Raw genomic sequence first — 21,726 nt, 5'->3', positions numbered from 1 at the left:
CACTAGTTCGACCACACTTAGAATACTGTGCCCAGTTCTGGTCTCCGGTGTATAAGAAAGACATAGCTGAACTAGAGCGGGTGCAGATCGACCAAGGTTATTAGAGGACTGGGGGGTCTGCAATACCAAGATAGATTATTACACTTGGGGCTATTTAGTTTGCAAAAAACGAAGGCTAAGGGGTGATCTTATTTTAATGTATAAATATATGAGGGGACAGTACCAAGACCTTTCTGATGATCTTTTTAATCATAGACCTGAGACAAGGACAAGGGGGCATCCTCTACGACTGGAGGAAAGAAGGTTTAAGCATAATAACAGACGTGGATTCTTTACTGTAAGAGCAGTGAGACTATGGAACTCTCTGCCATATGATGTTGTAATGAGTGATTCATTACTTAAATTTAAGAGGGGACTGGATGCCTTTCTTGAAAAGTATAATGTTACAGGTTATATATACTAGATTCCTTGATAGGGTGTTGATCCAGGGAACTAGTCTGATTGCCGTATGTGGAGTCGGGAAGGAATTTTTTTCCCCAATGTGGAGCTTACTCTTTGCCACATGGTTTTTTTTTGCCTTCCTCTGAATCAACATGTTAGGGCATATTAAGTTAGGCTATGGGTTGAACTAGATGGACTTAAAGTCTTCCTTCAACCTTAATAACTATGTTACATTGCAACAAACCCTCCGTCGTTAAGATGGGCTTTTAGCCTCTGGCATCTCTTCTAATAATGCTTATTATTGTATACATTGCATCAATTAATATGGACTACTGTTTAATAATGCATGAGTTTCTGTCTCCAGCAGCAGTGTTATATTGCCAATGATACATTGTTAAAAAAAAAAAAAACAAAGCAGGAAGTTTTTTCTCACTGTGTGTAACTGGAGCACATTTTACTTTCACTTTGCAAGCTGACACACAAGATGCTAAGATCCTAAGCTATAAGAAATTCCAGTTGTAAGCTGTGTTATCTTTGTTCCTGAATAAAAATATATATATTAATAATTTTTATTTCTATATCGCCAACATATTCTGTAGCACTTTAGAATTGAAAGGGGACTTGTACAGACAATACAGATATTACATAAAAACTCATAAAATCAATAGATACCAAAAGGAGTGAGGACCCTACTGCTCGAAAGCTTACAATCTATGAGGAAATAGGGGAGATACGAAAAGAGAATGGCAGAAAATGCTTGTATTGTAAGGTCCAGCCATCAATAAAATTTATAAGGGTATTCACAACGCTGCATGAACCAGTCACCAGCCAGTATCAGTACAAGTTCAGACAGAGGGCTAATAAGTGAGTGAGGTGTGTGTGAACAGATACCAAGAGTGTCTTGATTTGGAAGAAAATTTTGTGTCGGCAAAACAAGGATAAAAAGAGAAGTGTGGTGAGGTGATAGGCCAGTCTAAAGAACTGCCTTTTTAGGGCATGCTTAAAACTGTAGGTATTGGAGATTAAATGAATTATCCTGGGAAGAGCATTTCAAAGAATCGGCATAGCACGTGAGAAGTCTTGGGATGGGAGTGGGAGGTTTGGATTACTCAGGATGTCAATCAGTTAATTGGCAGAATGGAGGGCATGGGTAGGGTGGTAGACTGAGATGAGGGAGATGTAGGGTGGTGCTGAACCATGGAGCGCTTTGTGGGTGAGTGTGATAAGTTTATATTGAACTCTGGAGTGGATGGGTAACCAGTGCAACGACTAGCACATGGTAAATATTATAAACATGAGGATGAATGACCTCGGGGAGATCAAAACATCCAACACCGTGGAGACACCATCACGTGTTTCTCAACGCAGTGATCCAGAACACTGCCTCCATCCCTTATGGGAAATATGCATTGGCACATGGTAAAGGCATTGGTGTAACGGCTGGTGAGGAATATGGCTACCGCATTCAGGACGGATTGGAGAGGGGAGAGTTTAGTAAGAGGGAGAAAGACTAGTAGAGAGCTCCAATAGTCCAGATGAGAATGTATAAGAGTTACAGTAAGAGTTTTTGCAGAGTCGAAAGTAAGAAAAGGTCGAATTATAGAAATGTTTTTGAGGTGTAGATGACACGAGTGAGTGATCGGATGTTAGGTGTAGTAGATTCTAAGAAAAGCAACAGACTCCGCATCGGATCTGCATGTTTTTCAGTCTTTGTGTCAGAATAATTCATTGAAAGGGGTGTAATCAACCAAAAAATTATCCCTATTGTATCATTGTGTTAACTACCAACCTTTTAATCCACAAAAGTCTTAAATTGCTATGCAAAGCAAAAAGACTACATACACAATGCACTATGATATATAGTTCAATAATATTTATTAATAATTAGTACCATAGAATAAACAATAATAATTATTACAGTGAAGATCTCCAATAGTGGAGCGGATTTTATTCACATAACATACAAAATTTATCCATGTGAGAAATCACTGGCCAATTGTCCAAGTGAAAGAACCTGCATAGTAGGTACACCTATACACAGCCGAGCAATGTAGATATCAAGCATACGGCACAATGAAACAAAAGTGGTTCAATTGAGGGGACTTACTTATTTATTCTAGCCACAGGCCTCTGTATACTAGTGTACCCCATCTCTTAAACCCACCTATCCAATAACTATGACAGGAAAAATAAAAAATAAAAAAGGCTAGGGCCCGCCAAGATAACTCACATGGATATGATGTCCGTGTCTCCGTTCCTTTACCCCGACGCGCGTTTCGTAACACTTCCAGGGGACGCCCCCTGAGGAAGTGTTACGAAACGCGCGTCGGGAAAAAGGAACGGAGACACGGACATCATATCCATGTGAGTTATCTTGGCGGGCCCTAGCCTTTTTTATTTTTCCTGTCATAGTTATTGGATAGGTGGGTTTAAGAGATGGGGTACACTAGTATACAGAGGCCTGTGGCTAGAATAAATAAGTAAGTCCCCTCAATTGAACCACTTTTGTTTCATTGTGCCGTATGCTTGATATCTACATTGCTCGGCTGTGTATAGGTGTACCTACTATGCAGGTTCTTTCACTTGGACAATTGGCCAGTGATTTCTCACATGGATAAATTTTGTATGTTATGTGAATAAAATCCGCTCCACTATTGGAGAACTTCACTGTAATAATTACACTGGTCAACAGCATTTTTGGTGCCAAAGATATTTCATCGAATTTAGGGTATTTTTGGGGTGCTGATTCTGAGTATGTCATCAGTTTTGCCAGATTGGCTCAAGTTTTTGAGATTTTTGGTATCTTATTTATAGCACTTGTTGGTAAATGCGACGCATCATCTCATTAATTTCTTTGGATTAGTACTTGAACTGAGCAGTTCTCAATATAGTTTTGTGTTAATTAGTGTTCTAAAAGTTTGTTCATAGCTTGATTTTTGCACTAACTTTATGTTGTTGTCTGTTTTCCAGTGAAAAGCATGAACTCATCAAGAAGAAGTTGTCTTAACGATCCAGACTCATTCTGTTACATTTGTGGTGAATACACACTGCCAAAACATAGAAGAAACATAACAGACTTCGTAAAAAAAGTGTATTTTGCCTATTTTGGGGTTATGCTTGGGGACCAAGACAAGTTTTGGGCACCACACATAGTGTGCAAAGCATGTATCGAATTATTACGAAATGGAGCAAAGGACAAAGAAAAAGCTTCAAATTTGGTGTTCCAATGGTGTGGAGAGAGCCAAAAAATCATCATGATGACTGTTATTTATGGTAAACACAGGTACAGGCATATCTTCACAATGAGGGACAGGCCTTCTTGCAGATTCCATGTTACTCCCATTTTCATTTCTTATGCTTATTGAATCCTTGCACTTGCACTGCACAGAAATAACAGTCATCATGATGATTTTTTGTCTCTCTCCACACCATTGGAACACCAAATTTGAAGCTTTTTCTTTGTCCTTTGCTCCATTTTCGTAATAATTCGATACATGCTTTGCACACTATGTGTGGTGCCCAAAACTTGTCTTGGTCCCCAAGCATAACCCCAAAATAGGCAAAATACACTTTTTTTACGAAGTCTGTTATGTTTCTTCTATGTTTTGGCAGTGTGTATTCACCACAAATGTAACAGAATGAGTCTGGATCATTAAGACAACTTCTTCTTGATGAGTTCATGCTTTTCACTGGAAAACAGACAACAACATAAAGTTAGTGCAAAAATCAAGCTATGAACAAACTTTTAGAACACTAATTAACACAAAACTATATTGAGAACTGCTCAGTTCAAGTACTAATCCAAAGAAATTAATGAGATGATGCGTCACATTTACCAACAAGTGCTATAAATAAGATACCAAAAATGTCAAAAACTTGAGCCAATCTGGCAAAACTGATAGCATATTCAGAATCAGCACCCCAAAAATACCCCAAATTCATTAAAATATTTTGGACACCAGAAATTTTTTTTTTTTTTTGTTGACCTGTGTTATTATTGTTTATTCTATGGTACTAATTATTAATAAATATTATTGAATTATATATCATAGTGCATTGTGTATGTAGTCTTTTTGCTTCGCATAGCAATTTAAGACTTTTATGGATTGAAAGGGGTGTGTTCAAAATAATAGCAGTGTGAAATTCAATTAGTGAGGTCAATCATTCTGTGAAGAAACAGGTGTGAATCAGGTGGCCCTTATTTAAGGGTGAAGCCAGGACATGTTGTACATGCATTTCTCCTTGAAAGCTTGAGAAATATGGGTCACTCGAGACATTGGTCAGAAGATCAGCGTGCTTTGATAAGATGGAGATCGAGAGGGTAAAACTTATAAAGAAGTGCAGACAATGATCGGCTGTTCAGCTAAAATTATCTCCAATGCTTTAAACTGGAAAGCCAAACCAAAGAGACGTGGAAGAAAAACGGAAGACTACCATTCTAATGGATGGAAGAATAGCCAGAATGGCAAAGGCTCAGCCGATGATCAGCTCCAGGATGATCACACAGTCTCAAGTTACCTGTGAGGATTGTGACAGTTAGAAGACGCCGGTGTGAAGCAAATCTCTTACCAAGAAGTCCCCGCAAAGTCCACTGTAAAAAAAAACGACATGTGCTGAAGCAGACACAATTTGCTAAAGAACACATCAACTGGCCTAAAGATAAATGGAGAAACATTTTGTGGACTGATGAAAGTAAAATTGTTTTTTTTGGGTCCAAGAGCCAGACAGTTCGTCAGATGACCCCCAAACTCTGCACACAAGCCACAGTACACTCTGAAGACAGCGAAGCATGGTGGTGCAAGCATCATGATATGTATGTGTTTCTCTTTACTGTGGTGCGAAACCTATTTACCACATACCAGGGATCATGGACCAGTTTGCATATATTAAAATTCTTGAAGATGTCATGCTGCCTTACGCTGAAGAGGATATGCCCTTGAAATCGGTGTTTCAACAAGACAACTACCCTAAATTCACCAGTAAACGAGCAAAATCTTGGTTCAAGTCCAACAAAATTGAGGTTATGGAGTGGCCAGCCCAATCCCCGGACCTTAATCCAATAGAACACTTTTGGGGTAACAAAAAATGCCGCTTCTGAGGCAAAGCCAACAAATGCCAAAACATTGTGGGATGTAGTTGGTTGACTATGCAACATAGGTGTGAAGCAGTCCTAAAAAACTGTGGGTAACAACTAAATATTAGATTAGTGATTCACAGGAATGCTAAATCCACAAAAAAGTACACATTGCGAGTTTGTAAAAACAAATGCAGACGCTGCTATTTTTTAGAACCCAATGTACATTTTTTTTGTTTTCTGTAAAGTAGTTTACAATTATCTACATTTCTCTTCATGTTTTGAATTAGAAAACAGTGTGCAATGTTCCCAATGTATAGAAATAAAAACTAGTGTAAAGATTTTGTGATTATCTCATGTTTTTGACCACACTGCTATTATTTTGAACTTACTGTATAATTAGGTGTCATCAGCAGAGAGCTGGTGCTGAAAACAAAATCTACTGATTGTCCAATAGGGGCAGTATACAAGAAGAGGAGGGGGCCTAGGACTGATCCTTGAGGAACCCTGACAGTAAGGGGAAGAGGAGGAAGAGCCAGCTAAAGATACATTGAAGGAGCGGTCAGGGAGGTAGGAGGAGAACCAGGAGAGAGAGATGTCTGTGAGGCCGAAAGAGCGGAGCATAGTGAGGAGGAGCTGATAATCCACAGTGTTGAATGCTGCAGAGAGATCCAGGAGAATTTGCAGGGATCAGTGACCACTAGATGGGTATTTCCTGAAGGAACTACAGATAGTGCTTTGGAATGGTGCCCGGGTTGCCCCAGCAAGACTTTCACACTTGGGTGCCCCTCAGGTGCTGGTTTGGTAGTTGTAGCCACTCTGGGTCCGATTTGGCGGGCGGGGCCACTCTGGGTCCGATTTGGTGGGCGGGGCCACTCTGGGTCCGATTTGGCGGGCGGGGTCACTCTGGGTCCGATTTGGCGGGCGGCGCCACTCTGGGTCCGATTTGGCGGGCGGCGCCACTCTGGGTCCGATTTGGCGGGCGGCGCCACTCTGGGTCTGATTTGGCGGGCGGCGCCACTCTGGGTCCGTTTTGGTGTGGGCTGCGCACCTCAGGATCCGATTTGGTGGGCGGGTCACTTTAAGAGTTGATATTATCTGGCAAAACTGTGTCTTGGTAGAGTTCGTAGGCGTTGGAATAGTAACTGAGTCTGACTGCGCATATCAATGAGCTAATCAGCCAGGTGGCAGTTGGCAGTTATTTTTAGAAATTGCCTCAGAAATCAGGCCCATTATAAACGTATGGGAAAATTTCCCTATTGAAATGCATTGAAACACTTTTTTCAAACGCAAATTGCGCCAAAACTACAAATCCGATCGACACGAAAAATACTTAGCACACCTCTTGGGGACGCTGGCTTCGAAATGACACCTCACTGGAGTCTGTGAGTGAAGCGGTTCAGGCCGCATTAACTGTGGACTGAATAATAATAATAAGAAGAATAATAAGAAGAAGTTAACCACGTTCGGATTACAATATAGTGCTTTGTTCCAAAGCACTATAATTAGCTTTAGCTGTTACTAGATAATGAGACTTCAGGGAGGGCAGTTTCAGTAGAATGTAAATAGCGGAAACCGGATTGTAGAGGTGAAGCGATGGCCGGGGGACCACCACAGTGCAGGAAGACTACTGTACACAAGATGAGGTGCAAACAACAAAGGGTAAATTTATTGGAAGGCAAGGGATGAAGTGAATGAGGAAGATGCAAACAGGGGTATACAATGGCAAAAAACTATTTACAAGAGTTATAAACGTTATCTTTCCTGTAAAATAGCACGGTGCTCCAACTATTACAGACTCAAAATATGTCTAACAAGCAAATGTAAACAATAAACAAGTGATGATGCTACTCTACATATAACCTCCCTGGCCTTTACTAAGCAGGCCACACGGCTCCCTTGTACTGACTATTGAAGCCTACACTAGGCCCTAACAGGTGCACCAAACAGGAACAGACTCACGGTGATGTTGGAGAATCAGTTCCAGTCCCAGGGGGCCCCCAGCAGTCTAATATGGTGGTGCGCACGGCTTTTTGTCAGCTCTGTGAAGCGTGGTCTTCTCCTTGTTTCTGGATCCTAGGGATGCTCCTGGAAACTGTTAATCCCTTTCTCTGTATCTTCGTGGCTCTCTTGCAGCTATATCAGGACACAGTTCTTCTCTTTTTCAGCTATCAGCACAAAAAGTCCTCTCTGCAGCAGCCTCAGCTAACACACGCTGCTCCAGCTCAACAACTGCAGTCTTGCACTCTGCCAGACTAGTTCATCACACTGACTATTGCAGGGGAGAAGCAGAACATTCCATCATGCCAGACAAGGGGGTGCAGCCTCCTAAAGTGACAGCGTGTTCCTTACTGTCCATAATAGCACCACCCTCTTACAGAGGATCAAGAAGAGTGATCTGAGAGATGGCAGATTAGATGGGAGTGGACCAAGTGTTCCAGGAGTATAGAGATGAAGGGAAGATTAGAGAAAGGTCTGTAGTTAGCGGCACTGTTTTGGTCGAGGGATGGTTTAATACAATGATACATTGTTTCAGAAAAAGAAACCAGGAATTTCCTGTTCACTGTGTGTAGCTGGAGCAGATTTTACTTTCATTTTGCAAGCTCACAGACAAAATGCTAAGATCCTAAGCTTTAAGAAATACCAGTTGTAAACTGTGTTTTCTTTGTTCCAGAATAAATATATATGTACACTGTTGAATGGCTGGACAGTACAGAGAGTAATCCACTGCTAATAGCATCCCATTCAGTGATAGTAAGCAGAGAAGCATAACTTTGTTTTGTTCTCACCTTCCATAGCATATAAAGTGAAAGTCATCTCGTCCGAAGAAGAGGGGGATTTCCTGAAATACACAGTGACCATCGTTGATGTATTTAATAAAGGTAAATTCAGAACATGGTGATAATGATTGCAGCCAAGCCCAGGGCTCACCCTGTGTCTCCTCTCCCACCCTCAGGATCTGCCTCTGTGAAGGCTGATAAACAAGTCTGGCTCATCAAGAAGAAGACATGTGAAGCGTTCATCCTGCAGAGCGGAGAACAGTATCTGATCATGGGGAAGGATGGACTGCAGATCCGCGGGGAGCGCGAATATCAGTAAGTGCCTCTAGAGAGGGAAGGTAAATATTAGCCAGTGCCGCTAATTAGCCGAGAGGGAGGGGAAAGCCAATATCAGTAAGTGCCATGGAAGGGGCGGCATAATATCAGCCAGTGCCATGGAGAGGTGGGAGCAAATATCAATAAAGTGCCTCTGAGGGGAGGGTGAATGTCAATAAATGCTGCCAATGGCGAATATCCCTAAGTGCTGCTGAGGGGGAGGTCAACTATCAGTAAGTGGGGCCAAGGGGGAAGACAAATGTCAGTGTCTTGGAGATCAAATATTAGTAAGTGCTGCTGAGGGGGAAGGACAAATATTAGCCAGTAAGTGACACGGAAGTTGAACATCAGTAAGTGTCATGGAGGGTGTACGGTGCTAAGGGAGGAGTATGGTGAATATCGGTAAGTGCCAGGGGAGGAGTAGGACAAATATTGGTAATTGTCAGGGGAGGAGTAGGGGAATATCAGTCAGTGCCAGGGGAGGAGTAGGAGGAATGTCGGTAAATGTCGGAGATGAGTAGGGCGAATATCGGTCAGTGCCAGTGGAGGAGTAGGATGAATATCAGTAGGTGCCAGAGGAGGGTGAATATTGCTGAGAGCCAGAGGAGGAGTTGGGCGAATATCGGTAAGTGCTGGTGAGAGTTAATATCAGTAAGTGTCAGGGGAGGGAGAGGGTGAATAATAGTGAATGACTGGGACAGGAGAAAGAAAAATATTGTCCTGGTACGGGAGGTGCAGAACCAGTCATGTGATCGGTGAAACCGTTTAATCTTGGGGGGAGATATCACTGGCAGGAGCTTCTCTTATGAGGTCATCAGTGTCCCAGCTGTCAGACCATTGCCTGTGGCAGGACATATGATTAGTGTAATGGTGTTGCCATTTCCTTCCATGCAGGTACGAGTATCCACTGGACTCCAGCGTGTGGGTGGAGTGGTGGCCGGAGTTGTCATCCTGCAGGGATCCCTCCTGTGGACATTTTATCTCCATCCTGGATGAATTCTCAGAGAACTTTCTACTGGAGGGTTGTCAGTCATAGTGAGCTCGCTGTAGATCTGTTACAGTGTGTCCGCAAAGTCTCCTTGTGTCTTATTTTATATTAACAAAAAATTAGAAAAGTTGTATAAATAAAATCGTCTGATTGCCCCGAGTCCAATGACCGAATACTCTGCGGAGGCCGCGTCTGGAAGCAGGACAGGAGGGCCAATGTCTTACATTGCAGCCTGTGATGGCTGTCACCTGTGAGCAGGAACACGGAAATAGGAAAAATTGCAGATCAACTGACACAATGTAAGAGTGCAATTGCCAGGTGACTTAACTCACCCTAGTGTAGGCTCAGCTTCACCACCAGTAACAGCGCCCCCTAATGTCCAGGTGTGTGGTGCTCACTTCAATGGGGCTAAGCTGCGGCTATGACCAGGAGGCGGCGCTATTATCAGAGAGAGAACTGAGCCATAGAAAATGACACATTTCCTATAATCCTGAAATATAGAGACAGCCGCCCTACTACAGCCTGGTATATAGATGAATTGGATGTCTTTATATACAGGTGCTTCTCACAAAATTAGAATATCATAAAAAAAAGTTAATTTATTTCAGTTCAATACATAATGTGAGACTCATATTATATAGTCATTACAAACAGAGTGATCTATTTCAAATTTTTATTTCTGTTAATGTTGATGATTATGGCTTACAGCCAATGAAAACCCAAAAGTCATCTCAAAAAATTTGAATACTTTATAACACCAGCTTGAAAAATGATTTTAAAATCCAAAATGTTGGCCTACTGAAATGTTCAGTTAATGCACTCAATACTTGGGTCGGGGCTCCTTTGGCATCAATTACTGCATCAATGTGGCGTGGCATGGAGGCGATCAGCCTGTGGCACTGCTGAGGTGTTATGGAAGCCCAGGTTGCTTTGATAGCAGCTTTCAGCTCGTCTGCATTGTTGGGTCTGGTGTCTCTCATCTTACTCATGGCGATACCCCATAGATTCTCTATGGGGTTAAGGTCAGGCGAGTTTGCTGGCCAATCAAGCACAGTGATATTGTTGTTTGTAAACCAGGTATTGGTACTTTTGGCAGTGTGGACAGGTGCCAAGTCCTGCTGGAGAATGAAATTTCCATCTCCAAAAAGCTTGTCGGCAGAGGGAAGCATGAAGTGCTCTAAAATTTCCTGGTAGACGGCTGCGCTGACTTTGGTTTTGATAAAACACAGTGGACCTACACCAGATGACATGGCTCCCCAAACCATCACTGCTTGTGAAAACTTCACACTAGACCTCAAGCAGCTTGGATTGTGGCCTCTCCACTCTTCCTCCAGACTCTGGGACCTTTATTTCAAAATGAAATGCAAAACTTACTTTTATCTGAAAACAACACCTTGGACCACTGAGCAACAGTCCAGTTCTTTTTCTCCTTGGCCCAGGTAAGACGCTTCTGGCATTGTCTATTGGTCATGAGTGGCTTAACACAAGGAATGCGTCACTTGTAGCCCATGTCCTGGATACATCTGTGTGTGGTGGCTTTTGAAGCAATGACTCCAGCAGCATGGCCTTTTCTTAATCTTTTCAAGGCTGCGGTTATCCCTGTTTGTGCACCTTTTTCTACCACTTTTTCACACCTCCACTCAACATTGCATTAATATGCTTGGATACAGTACTCTGTGAACAACCAGCTTCTTTAGCAATGACCTTTTGTGGCTTTCCCTCCTTGTGGAGTGTGTCAATGACTGCTTTCTGGATATCTATCAAGTTCGCAGTCTTCCCCATGATTGTGGAGCCTACTGAAACAGACTAAGGGACCTTTTTAAACGCTTAGGAAGCCTTTTGCAGGTGTTTTTTGTTAATTATTCTAATTTACTGAGATAATGACTTTTGAGTTTTCATTGGCTGTAAGCCATAATCATCAACATTAACAGAAATAAACACTTGAAATAGATCACTCTGTTTATAATGACCATATATAATGAGTTCCACTTTTTGTATTGAAGAACTGAAATAAATTAACTTTTTGATGATATTCTAATATTGTGAGAAGCAACTGTATGTCTTATCCTCCAGTCACATCCAGAGCTGTAACACTACACTGTCATTTTTCAAAGACTGATGCTGATCAGAAACATAAAGAGCAAGATTGTGGCCAAGAACACAAAGCAAATCACAAAACAGAAGATTTATGTCAGTTCCATAGTGAAGATACATAAGGTTCTGACTCCAGCCACCACTAGAGGGAGCTCCCTGTATACTGAGATACATGATAAGGTCCTATCTGCAGCTTCCACTAGAGGGAGCTCCCTGTATACAGAGATGAATGATAAGGTCCTGTCTGCATCCACCACTAGGGGGAGCTCCCTGTACGCAAGGAAACATGATAAGATTATGTGTCATGATTCCCAATGGCAGGGACATGGGCAAAAACAGGACTAGCTCTAGGAAGATGGAATCTAAGCTGACCGCGATGCTGAACCTAACGCACAACTACCAGTGGCCGGGGAATGTACCTGCATTTTATCCCTAGACGTCTCGCACCAGCCGGAGATCTAGCTACCCCTAATAGAGGAAACACAGACCTGGCTTGCCTCCAGAGAAAACCCCAAAGTAATAGTAGCCCCCAACATATAATGACGGTTAGATAAGGAGAAAACACATACGCAGTATGAATACAGGTTCAGCAAAGAGAGGCCCACTAACTAGATAGCAGAAAATACAAAAGTGGACTTCGCGGTCAACTCAAAACCCTACAAAATACCATCCTGAAATGACTTTAAACTCCGGTATCAACTCATGACACCGGAGTGGTCATTTCAGTTCACTAGAGCTTCCAGCAGCAAGATTCATATAAATGCACGCTGGACAAAAGGTACAAATGATCAAACTTATCTGACTCAGCAGACTTGGAGCAGGTAGCAAGTAACAGAAGAGCTCTGGTAACATTGATAGCCGGCAAGTAAATGAGTGAGAAGCCAGACTATATAGGAAACTCCCAATTCCTGATGGGAACAGGTGCACTGGAGATAGAAGACAGAAGTCAACCAGTACCACCAGTAGCCACCAGAGGGAGCCCACAAACAGAATTCACAACAGTACCCCCCCCTTGAGGAGGGGGCACCGAACCCTCATGAGAACCACCAGGGCGATCTGGACGAGCCCTATGAAAGGCGCGAACCAAATCAGAGGCATGAACATCAGAGGCAGTAACCCAAGAATTATCCTCCTGACCGTATCCCTTCCATTTGACCAAATATTGAAGTCTCCGTCTGGAAAGGCGAGAGTCCAAAATCTTCTCCACAACGTACTCCAATTCACCCTGCACCAACACAGGAGCAGGAGGCTCAACAGAAGGAACAACCGGTATCTCGTACCTCCGCAACAAAGACCGATGGAAGACATTATGAATAGTGAAAGATGCTGGTAGGTCCAAACAAAACGATACAGGATTAAGAATCTCCAAAATCTTATAAGGACCTATGAACCGAGGTTTAAACTTAGGAGAAGAGACCTTCATAGGGACAAAACGAGAAGATAACCACACCAAGTCCCCAACGCGAAGACGATTACCAGCACGACGATGACGATTAGCAAACTGCTGAGTCTTCTCCTGGGACAACTTCAAGTTGTCCACCACATGACTCCAAATCTGGTGCAATCTATCCACCACAGTGTCCACTCCAGGACAATCCGAAGATTCCACCTGACCAGATGAAAAACGAGGGTGAAACCCCGAATTGCAGAAGAAAGGAGAAACCAGAGTGGCAGAACTAGCCCGATTATTAAGGGCAAACTCCGCCAACGGCAAAAAGGCGACCCAGTCATCCTGATCAGCAGACACAAAACACCTCAAATAAGTCTCCAAGGTCTGATTAGTTCGCTCTGTCTGGCCATTCGTCTGAGGATGGAAAGCAGACGAAAAAGACAAATCAATGCCCATCCTGGCACAGAACGCCCGCCAAAATCTAGACACAAATTGGGATCCCCTGTCAGAAGCGATGTTTTTCGGGATACCATGTAGACAAACCACATTCTGAAAAAATAGAGGAACCAACTCCGATGAAGAAGGCAACTTGGGCAAGGGTACCAAATGAACCATTTTAGAAAAACGGTCACACACCACCCAGATGACGGTCATTTTCTGAGAAACCGGGAGATCCGAAATAAAGTTCATAGAGATGTGCGTCCAAGGCCTCTTCGGAACAGGCAAGGGCAACAACAATCCACTAGCCCGAGAACAACAAGGCTTGGCCCGAGCACAAACATCACAAGACTGTACAAAAGTACGCACATCCCGAGACAGGGAAGGCCACCAGAAGGACCTGGCCACCAAATCTCTGGTACCAAAGATTCCAGGGTGGCCTGCCAACACAGAAGAATGAACTTCCAAGATGACTCTACTGGTCCATTCATCTGGAACAAACAGTCTCCCAGGCGGACAACGATCAGGCCTATCCCCTTGAAACTCCTGCAAAGCACGTCGCAAGTCTGGAGAGACAGCAGACAATATCACCCCATCCTTAAGGATACCCGTAGGCTCAGAATCACCCGGGGAGTCAGGCTCAAAACTCCTAGAAAGGGCATCTGCCTTCACATTTTTTGAACCTGGTAGATATGAGACCACAAAATTAAACCGGGAGAAAAACAACGACCAGCGCGCCTGTCTAGGATTCAGACGCCTGGCTGACTCAAGGTAAATCAGATTCTTGTGATCAGTCAAGACCACAACCTGATGCCTAGCACCCTCAAGCCAATGACGCCACTCCTCAAAGGCCCACTTCATAGCCAAGAGTTCCCGATTACCAACATCATAATTTCGCTCGGCGGGCGAAAATTTTCGAGAAAAGAACGCACATGGTTTCATCACCGAGCAATCGGAACTTCTCTGCGACAAAACCGCCCCCGCTCCGATCTCTGAAGCATCAACTTCGACCTGAAAAGGAAGTGAAACATCAGGTTGGCGCAACACAGGAGCAGAAGAAAAGCGGTGCTTAAGCTCCCGAAAGGCCTCCACAGCCGCCGAGGACCAATTGGAAACATCAGCACCCTTCTTAGTCAAATCCGTTAGAGGCTTAACGACACTTGAAAAACCAGTTATAAATCGACGATAGAAATTAGCAAAGCCCAAGAATTTCTGAAGGCTCTTAAGGGAAGTCGGTTGCGTCCAATCACAAATAGCCCGAACCTTGACAGGATCCATCTCAATAGAAGAAGGGGAAAAAATATACCCCAAAAAAGAGATCTTCTGAACCCCAAAAATACACTTTGAACCCTTTACAAACAAAAAATTGGCCCGCAGAACCTGAAAAACCTTCCTGACCTGTTGAACATGCGACTCCCAGTCATCGGAAAAAATCAAAATATCATCCAGATACACAATCATAAATTTATCCAGATATTCACGGAAAATATTGTGCATAAAGGACTGAAAGACTGAAGGGGCATTAGAAAGACCAAAAGGCATTACCAGATACTCAAAATGGCCCTCGGGCGTATTAAATGCGGTTTTCCACTCATCTCCCTGCTTAATCCGCACCAAATTATACGCACCCCGAAGGTCAATCTTAGAGAACCGCCTTGCCCCCTTAATACGAGCAAACAAATCAGTCAACAATGGCAAAGGATACTGATATTTGACTGTAATCTTATTCAACAGCCGATAATCAATACAAGGCCTCAGGGAACCATCTTTTTTACCCACGAAAAAAAACCCTGCTCCTAAAGGGGATGAAGATGGACGAATATGTCCCTTTTCCAAGGACTCCTTAATATACTCACGCATAGCAGCATGCTCTGGCACAGACAGATTGAACAAACGACCTTTAGGAAATTTGCTGCCAGGAATCAAATCTATAGCACAATCGCAATCCCTGTGAGGAGGGAGTGAACTAAAGTTTAGGCTCCTCAAAAACATCACAAAAATCAGACAAAAATGCCGGAACCTCAGAGGGAGTAGATGAAGCAATGGAAACCAAAGGTACTCCCCCATGAACCCCCTGACATCCCCAGCTTAACACGGACATTGTTTTCCAGTCAAGAACTGGGTTGTGAGTTTGTAACCATGGCAATCCAAGCACTAAGACATCATGCAAATTATGCAACACAAGGAATCGAATCACCTCCTGATGGTCTGGAGTCATACACAGTCACTTGTGCCCAGTATTGAGGTTTATTCCTAGCCAACGGTGTGGAGTCGATACCCTTCAAAGGAATAGGGACTTCCAGAGACTCTAGACTAAACCCACAGCGCCTGGCAAAGGACCAATCCATAAGACTCAGGGCAGCGCCAGAGTCCACATAGGCATTCACATTAATAGATGATAACGAACAAATCAAAGTTACAGACAAAAGAAACTTAGACTGCAAGTTGTTAACTGCAAAAGACTTATCAACCCTTTTAGTGCGTCTAGAGCATGCTGATATAACATGAGCAGAATCGCCACAATAGAAACACAACCCATTTTTACGCCTATAATTCTGCCGTTCACTTCTGGACAGAATTCTATCACATTGCATATTCTCTGGTGCCTGCTCAGAAGACACCGCCAAATGGTCACAGGTTTGCGCTCCCGCAAACGCCTGTCAATCTGAATAGCCATTGTCATGGACTCATTCAGACCTGTGGGCGTAGGAAACCCCACCATGACATCCTTAACGGCGTCAGAGAGACCCTCTCTGAAATTCGCCGCCAGGGCGCACTCATTCCACTGAGTAAGCACAGACCATTTACGAAACTTTTGACAATATATTTCAGCTTCATCATGCCCTTGAGAGAGGGCTATCAAGGCCTTTTCAGCTTGAATCTCCAAATTCGGTTCCTCATAGAGCAACCCCAGCGCCAGAAAAAACGCATCCACATTGAGCAGCGCAGGATCCCCTGGCGCCAATGCAAATGCCCAATTCTGGGGGTCACCCCGCAGCAAGGAAATAACAATCTTAACCTGCTGAGCAGGGTTTCCAGTGGAGTGAGGTCTCAGAGAAAGATACAATTTACAATTGTGCTTAAAATTCAAAAAACGAGATCTATCTCCAGAAAAAAACTCTGGTATAGGAATTTTAGGTTCAGACATAGGAGCATGTATGACGAAATCTTGTATATTTTGAACCTTAGAAGCAAGATTATTCAGATTTGAAGCTAAACTCTGGATATCCATTTCTCAGCAGCTGAGATCTGAGCCATTCAGGGATTAAGAGGAGGGGAAAGAGGCAGACTGCAATTATGGCTAAACAGACTGCAGAGTTAAAAAAAAAAAAAAAAAAAAAAAAAAAAAAGGTGTCAGATACTTATTTTCTCTCCTACTTCAGCCAATACTTAACACATCGGGCCGGCTATACTGTCATGATTCCCAATGGCAGGGACATGGGCAAAAACAGGACTAGCTCTAGGAAGATGGAATCTAACCTGACCGCGATGCTGAACCTAACGCACAACTACCAGTGGCCGGGGAACGTACCTGCGTTTTATCCCTAGACGTCTCGCACCAGCCGGAGATCTAGCTACCCCTAATAGAGGAAACACAGACCTGGCTTGCCTCCAGAGAAAACCCCAAAGTAATAGTAGCCCCCAACATATAATGACGGTTAGTTAAGGAGAAAACACATACGCAGTATGAATACAGGTTCAGCAAAGAGAGGCCCACTAACTAGATAGCAGAAAATACAAAAGTGGACTTCGCGGTCAACTCAAAACCCTACAAAATACCATCCTGAAATGACTTTAAACTCCGGTATCAACTCATGACACCGGAGTGGTCATTTCAGTTCACTAGAGCTTCCAGCAGCAAGATTCATATAAATGCACGCTGGACAAAAGGTACAAATGATCAAACTTATCTGACTCAGCAGACTTGGAGCAGGTAGCAAGTAACAGAAGAGCTCTGGTAACATTGATAGCCGGCAAGTAAATGAGTGAGAAGCCAGACTATATAGGAAACTCCCAATTCCTGATGGGAACAGGTGCACTGGAGATAGAAGACAGAAGTCAACCAGTACCACCAGTAGCCACCAGAGGGAGGCCACAAACAGAATTCACAACAATTATGTCTGCAGCTTCCACTAGAGGGAGCTCCCTGTATACAGGGATACATAAGATTATGTCTGAAGCCACCACTAGGGGGCAGTGGCGTCACTACATTCTGATTAGCCCTGGTGAAAAATTTTGACTTACTCCCCCTCTTTTGCATGTTGGTCAGATGTATGGGCCCTTGTAGTGTTCTCATTAATTTAAGGACATACAAGTTGCTCCTTCCCTCCACCATTATGTAGTAATGTCATCCTGGGCCCCTTAACGGTATAAATGCCCCCCACCATGTCCCCATCCTGGTATATGTCCCCACATTCATGTATATATCCTCTATCCTGGTATATGTGCTTCATTCTGCCGGCGCCACTGTTATTCAATGCATAGAGAAAAACAACCATAAATTCTCCTACTCACCTTCCCACTGCTTTCCCGCTGCGTGGTGCAGTCTTCTGAAGACAGTGGCTGACTTCAGCGTCCAAGTGATGGGAACATATGATGTCGCTGCCAAGCACCCTGGTGCACACCAACGTTAGCTACTGGCCTCTGATTGGCCAGCAGCGTGTATTTCAGCACACAGACCCAATGAGTTTTTGCACTGAAATACACTTCAGCAGGATGTAAATTCTCGGACGCACATCCAGCTGAAGTAGGGGCTGGCATGAGCGGGCCCTTCACGGGACTGGTAGCTGCAGCGACCATTGTGACCTCGGTTGTTACGCCACTGCTGGGGTGAATTCCCTGTGTACAGAGATACATGATAAGATCCTGTCTGCAGTCACCACTAGTGATGAGCGAGTGTACTCGTGGTCTCCGAGTATTTATGACTGCTCGGAGATTAAGTTTTCATCGCCTCAGCAGCATGATTTACAGCTATATTAAATCACAGAGAACCGAAGGAAGCTTTGTTTTTTATAACATTAATAAATCTTTATTACAATTCCAACATTTAAAAATTATTTAAAAGATACCAGCACATAACACAGTAATGTAAGTGCACAAAACATAAAAGTGCAATAAAGACACCAGAAAAAGTGTAATGAGACCACCTGCATAAATTAATTATGTCCCATATCAGCATAATGTCATTATACATATGGTGCAGACATATTGCTCTCATACTTGTCCATCAGAAAGGAACCATATTCCTATATCGGAAACACCTGCTATATAATATTAATCAGTATCACAGTCTGGTTTAAATCATACCGTTGATAAATTCAGGTGCCCAAAATAGTTTATGCCTTATTCATGGTAGATATAGGCAACCTCTAACAGACACATAAAGAGAGCATGTCTCACCTGATGCCGGGTGGGTCTCAGCACGCACCCCTGACGCGCGTTTTGCTGCTGTGAGCCTCGCTTTCTCAAAGGGGAAGTGTTAGGCTGAATGGCTTGCAGGACCTTTAAGTAACCATAGCAGCGCACCATGTGACCATCACATGGTGCCGCTTGCCCCTATGCTGTGTCTATACGGCGCATGCGCGCGCCGCTGTCCAGGTCCTCCCGCCCCCGCCCGGACATATCCGGCAGAGAGCACAAGCAGGTACCAGCTGGTCCCGTTTGAACCCACCGCAGGACGCCGCCAGACGAGAACGGGTGACCACAGTGAGAGGAAACGCGCACGCGCACCACAGCGGGGGTACCATACTCTGCATTAAAAAGACAAACAATATACAAATGAACCAATTCATATGTGATAAGTGTTCTTTCCTCCACCAAGGGATCCACAAGCTGTTGAGTAACATGTATGTATCAGGAACATCCCGTCCATGGTCCCATTCTTTAGCAGTAAATAGTCCGTTTCTCATAAGAGTAAGGAAAGTTCCAACTCTATTCCTGGCACATAAATGAGGCCTATATCACATAAGACAAGACAGTATTAAGACCAAACGCAAAACACAAATTAAAATACAGGATGGGAACAAAAGGGGAAAAGGAAGGGGAAAGTGAGGGGAAGGGGAAAAAGAAGGTTTAGATACATGAATCTAGCAAAGAGACTCATAGGTATTGGGCAAAATTCAGAGACTCATTTAAGCCCGCAGGTTTCATGGTTCCGAGGGTCACTATCCATTTTAGTTCGCGTTGTGCTAACAGTTTTTCGATATTACCTCCTCTAACGCCAACATGCACTACATCTATTCCTCTGACCCTAAAATCCCTAGGATTACAGTTGTGTGACATATAAAAGTGTCTTGGAATTGTTTTAAGGGTTGTAATATCCTCAGATGTTGCAGCAGCACTGATGTCCCGCACATGTTCTCTAATGCGTACCCTCAATTCCCTGGACGTCAATCCCACATATATGAGGGGGCAGCTACAAGTGGCTTAATATATTACATTTTTAGTGCTGCAAGAGATGTACTCTCTTATCTGAAAGCGTTTATGGTCCACTGAATCAAATGTAAACGTTGGATGGGCATTAGTGCATGCTAGACAATGACCGCCCTTTCTAGGTTGTGTATTACCAAAAAAGTTTTTACTGGGTGCCACATAATGACTTGACTAGTAGGTCACCCAAATTCTTGGATCATCGAGGAGTCATCAGAGGTCTGTCAGTCAGAAAGGGTCTCAGGGAGGGCTCAGCACTGAGGACAGGCCAGTACTTTGTCAAGACACTCCGCATGTTATCCCACTCATGGTTGAAGACAGAGATGAAACGTATATAATCATCTTTCTTATTTTTATTTCTCTTCTGATACAACAGTGAGTTTCGGGAGACCGACCTAGCTTTGTTATAGCCATATTTGATACATCTCTGGCTATAACCCCGCTGTTCAAATCTTTTTTTCAGGTCAAAAGCCTGATTCTCAAATTTCTGGTCAGTGGAACAGATCCGCCGCATCCTCGGGAACTGTCCAACCGGGACGGCCCTCACGGTGGACTGACTATGTGCTGTCCTGGCATGTATAAGAGAATTTACAGATGTTTCTTTCCGGAAGACATCAGTCTGGATGCTGGAGGATGAGTCCACCTCCAGGCTGATGTCTAAAAAATAAATTTTAACTTTGTCATGCCTGTATGTTAATCTGATATTAAGATTGATAACATTCAGTCCAACCATGAACTCATCCAACTCCTGCACCGTCCCCCGCCAGAAAATCAGAATGTCATCAATATAGCGTAGCCAACTAAGCACATGGTCGGCCGCCCCTGCCCCCGCCTCACCAAACACCAACCTCTCCCAGTAACCCAGGAAGAGGTTGGCGTACGCAGGGGCACAGGCCGCGCCCATGGCCACGCCACGTCTTTGTTGGTAAAATTGGTCTTTAAAGGTGAAAAAATTATGCGTAAGGACGAAGTGCAGCAGTTCCAGGATGAGCTCACAGAGAGGGCCGTCCAGGTTGGAGGCCCCGAGGAAGAAGCGGACCGCCCGAATCCCATCCTCATGGTCAATGCACGTATACAACGTTTCAACATCTGCCATCACCAGAATAATTTCCTGATCCACAAAGACGCCGTCAACTGTTATGATCTGGTGGCCTAAGAGCAGCATGAGACGTACTCTGGAGAAGGTGGTACCTGTACTGACCGCAGACCCTGAACTTAACACCGCAACTAGAAGTAGCCGTGGAATGTACCTAGCGCTCCCTAGACATCTCGACACAGCCGGAGGACTAATTACCCCTAGAGATAGAAAAGGGAAAACTATCTTGCCTAAGAGAAAATCCCCAAAGGATAGACAGCCCCCCACAAATATTGACTGTGAGAGGAGAGGGAAAAAACATACACAGACTGAAATGAGAATTTAGCAAAGGAGGCCACTTCTAGCTAAATAGAAAGGATAGGACAGAGTACTATGCGGTCAGTATTAAAACACTAGAAAATATCCACCACAGAAAATACAAAATCTCCACAGCTAACTAAAGATATAGAGGGTATATCTGCATCTCCAGAGATACCAGCTTGGCTAAACAAATCCTTATACAGACCAAGCTGGACAAGACAAAAACATGGAAAAGAACTAAACAATAAGGCCACAGCATGTGGACAGCAAAAATCAAGGCCAGAACTTATCTTTGTTGAAATGAACTGCAAAGCAGAAGAGACCAGGCAGGGATGTGAATCCTCCAGGAACAATGGACAACTGGCACTGACTAAAGGGTGA

The 21,726-nt window shown here is 43.7% G+C and overlaps 1 protein-coding gene across 2 annotated transcripts in view; it reads left to right on the top strand.

The window, feature by feature from the left end:
- LOC143805460 (complement C5-like) overlaps nt 1-9,757 on the top strand; it is a 112,808-nt gene extending 103,051 nt beyond the window's left edge. For both annotated transcript variants that reach the window (XM_077284852.1, XM_077284851.1), the window contains exons 39-41: nt 8,314-8,397; nt 8,472-8,610; nt 9,505-9,757. In XM_077284852.1, the coding sequence (XP_077140967.1) occupies nt 8,314-8,397; nt 8,472-8,610; nt 9,505-9,646 (365 nt within the window). In that variant the 3' untranslated portion in view covers nt 9,647-9,757. The remainder of the gene's footprint in view (nt 1-8,313; nt 8,398-8,471; nt 8,611-9,504) is intronic.
- Nucleotides 9,758-21,726: the final 11,969 nt, after the last annotated feature.

Source organism: Ranitomeya variabilis, chromosome 2 (assembly GCF_051348905.1).
Source record: "Ranitomeya variabilis isolate aRanVar5 chromosome 2, aRanVar5.hap1, whole genome shotgun sequence".
NCBI classification, from domain to species: Eukaryota; Metazoa; Chordata; class Amphibia; order Anura; family Dendrobatidae; genus Ranitomeya; species Ranitomeya variabilis.
Note: the sequence above shows the minus strand (reverse complement) of the source record. Positions and strands in the feature narration are given on the sequence as shown.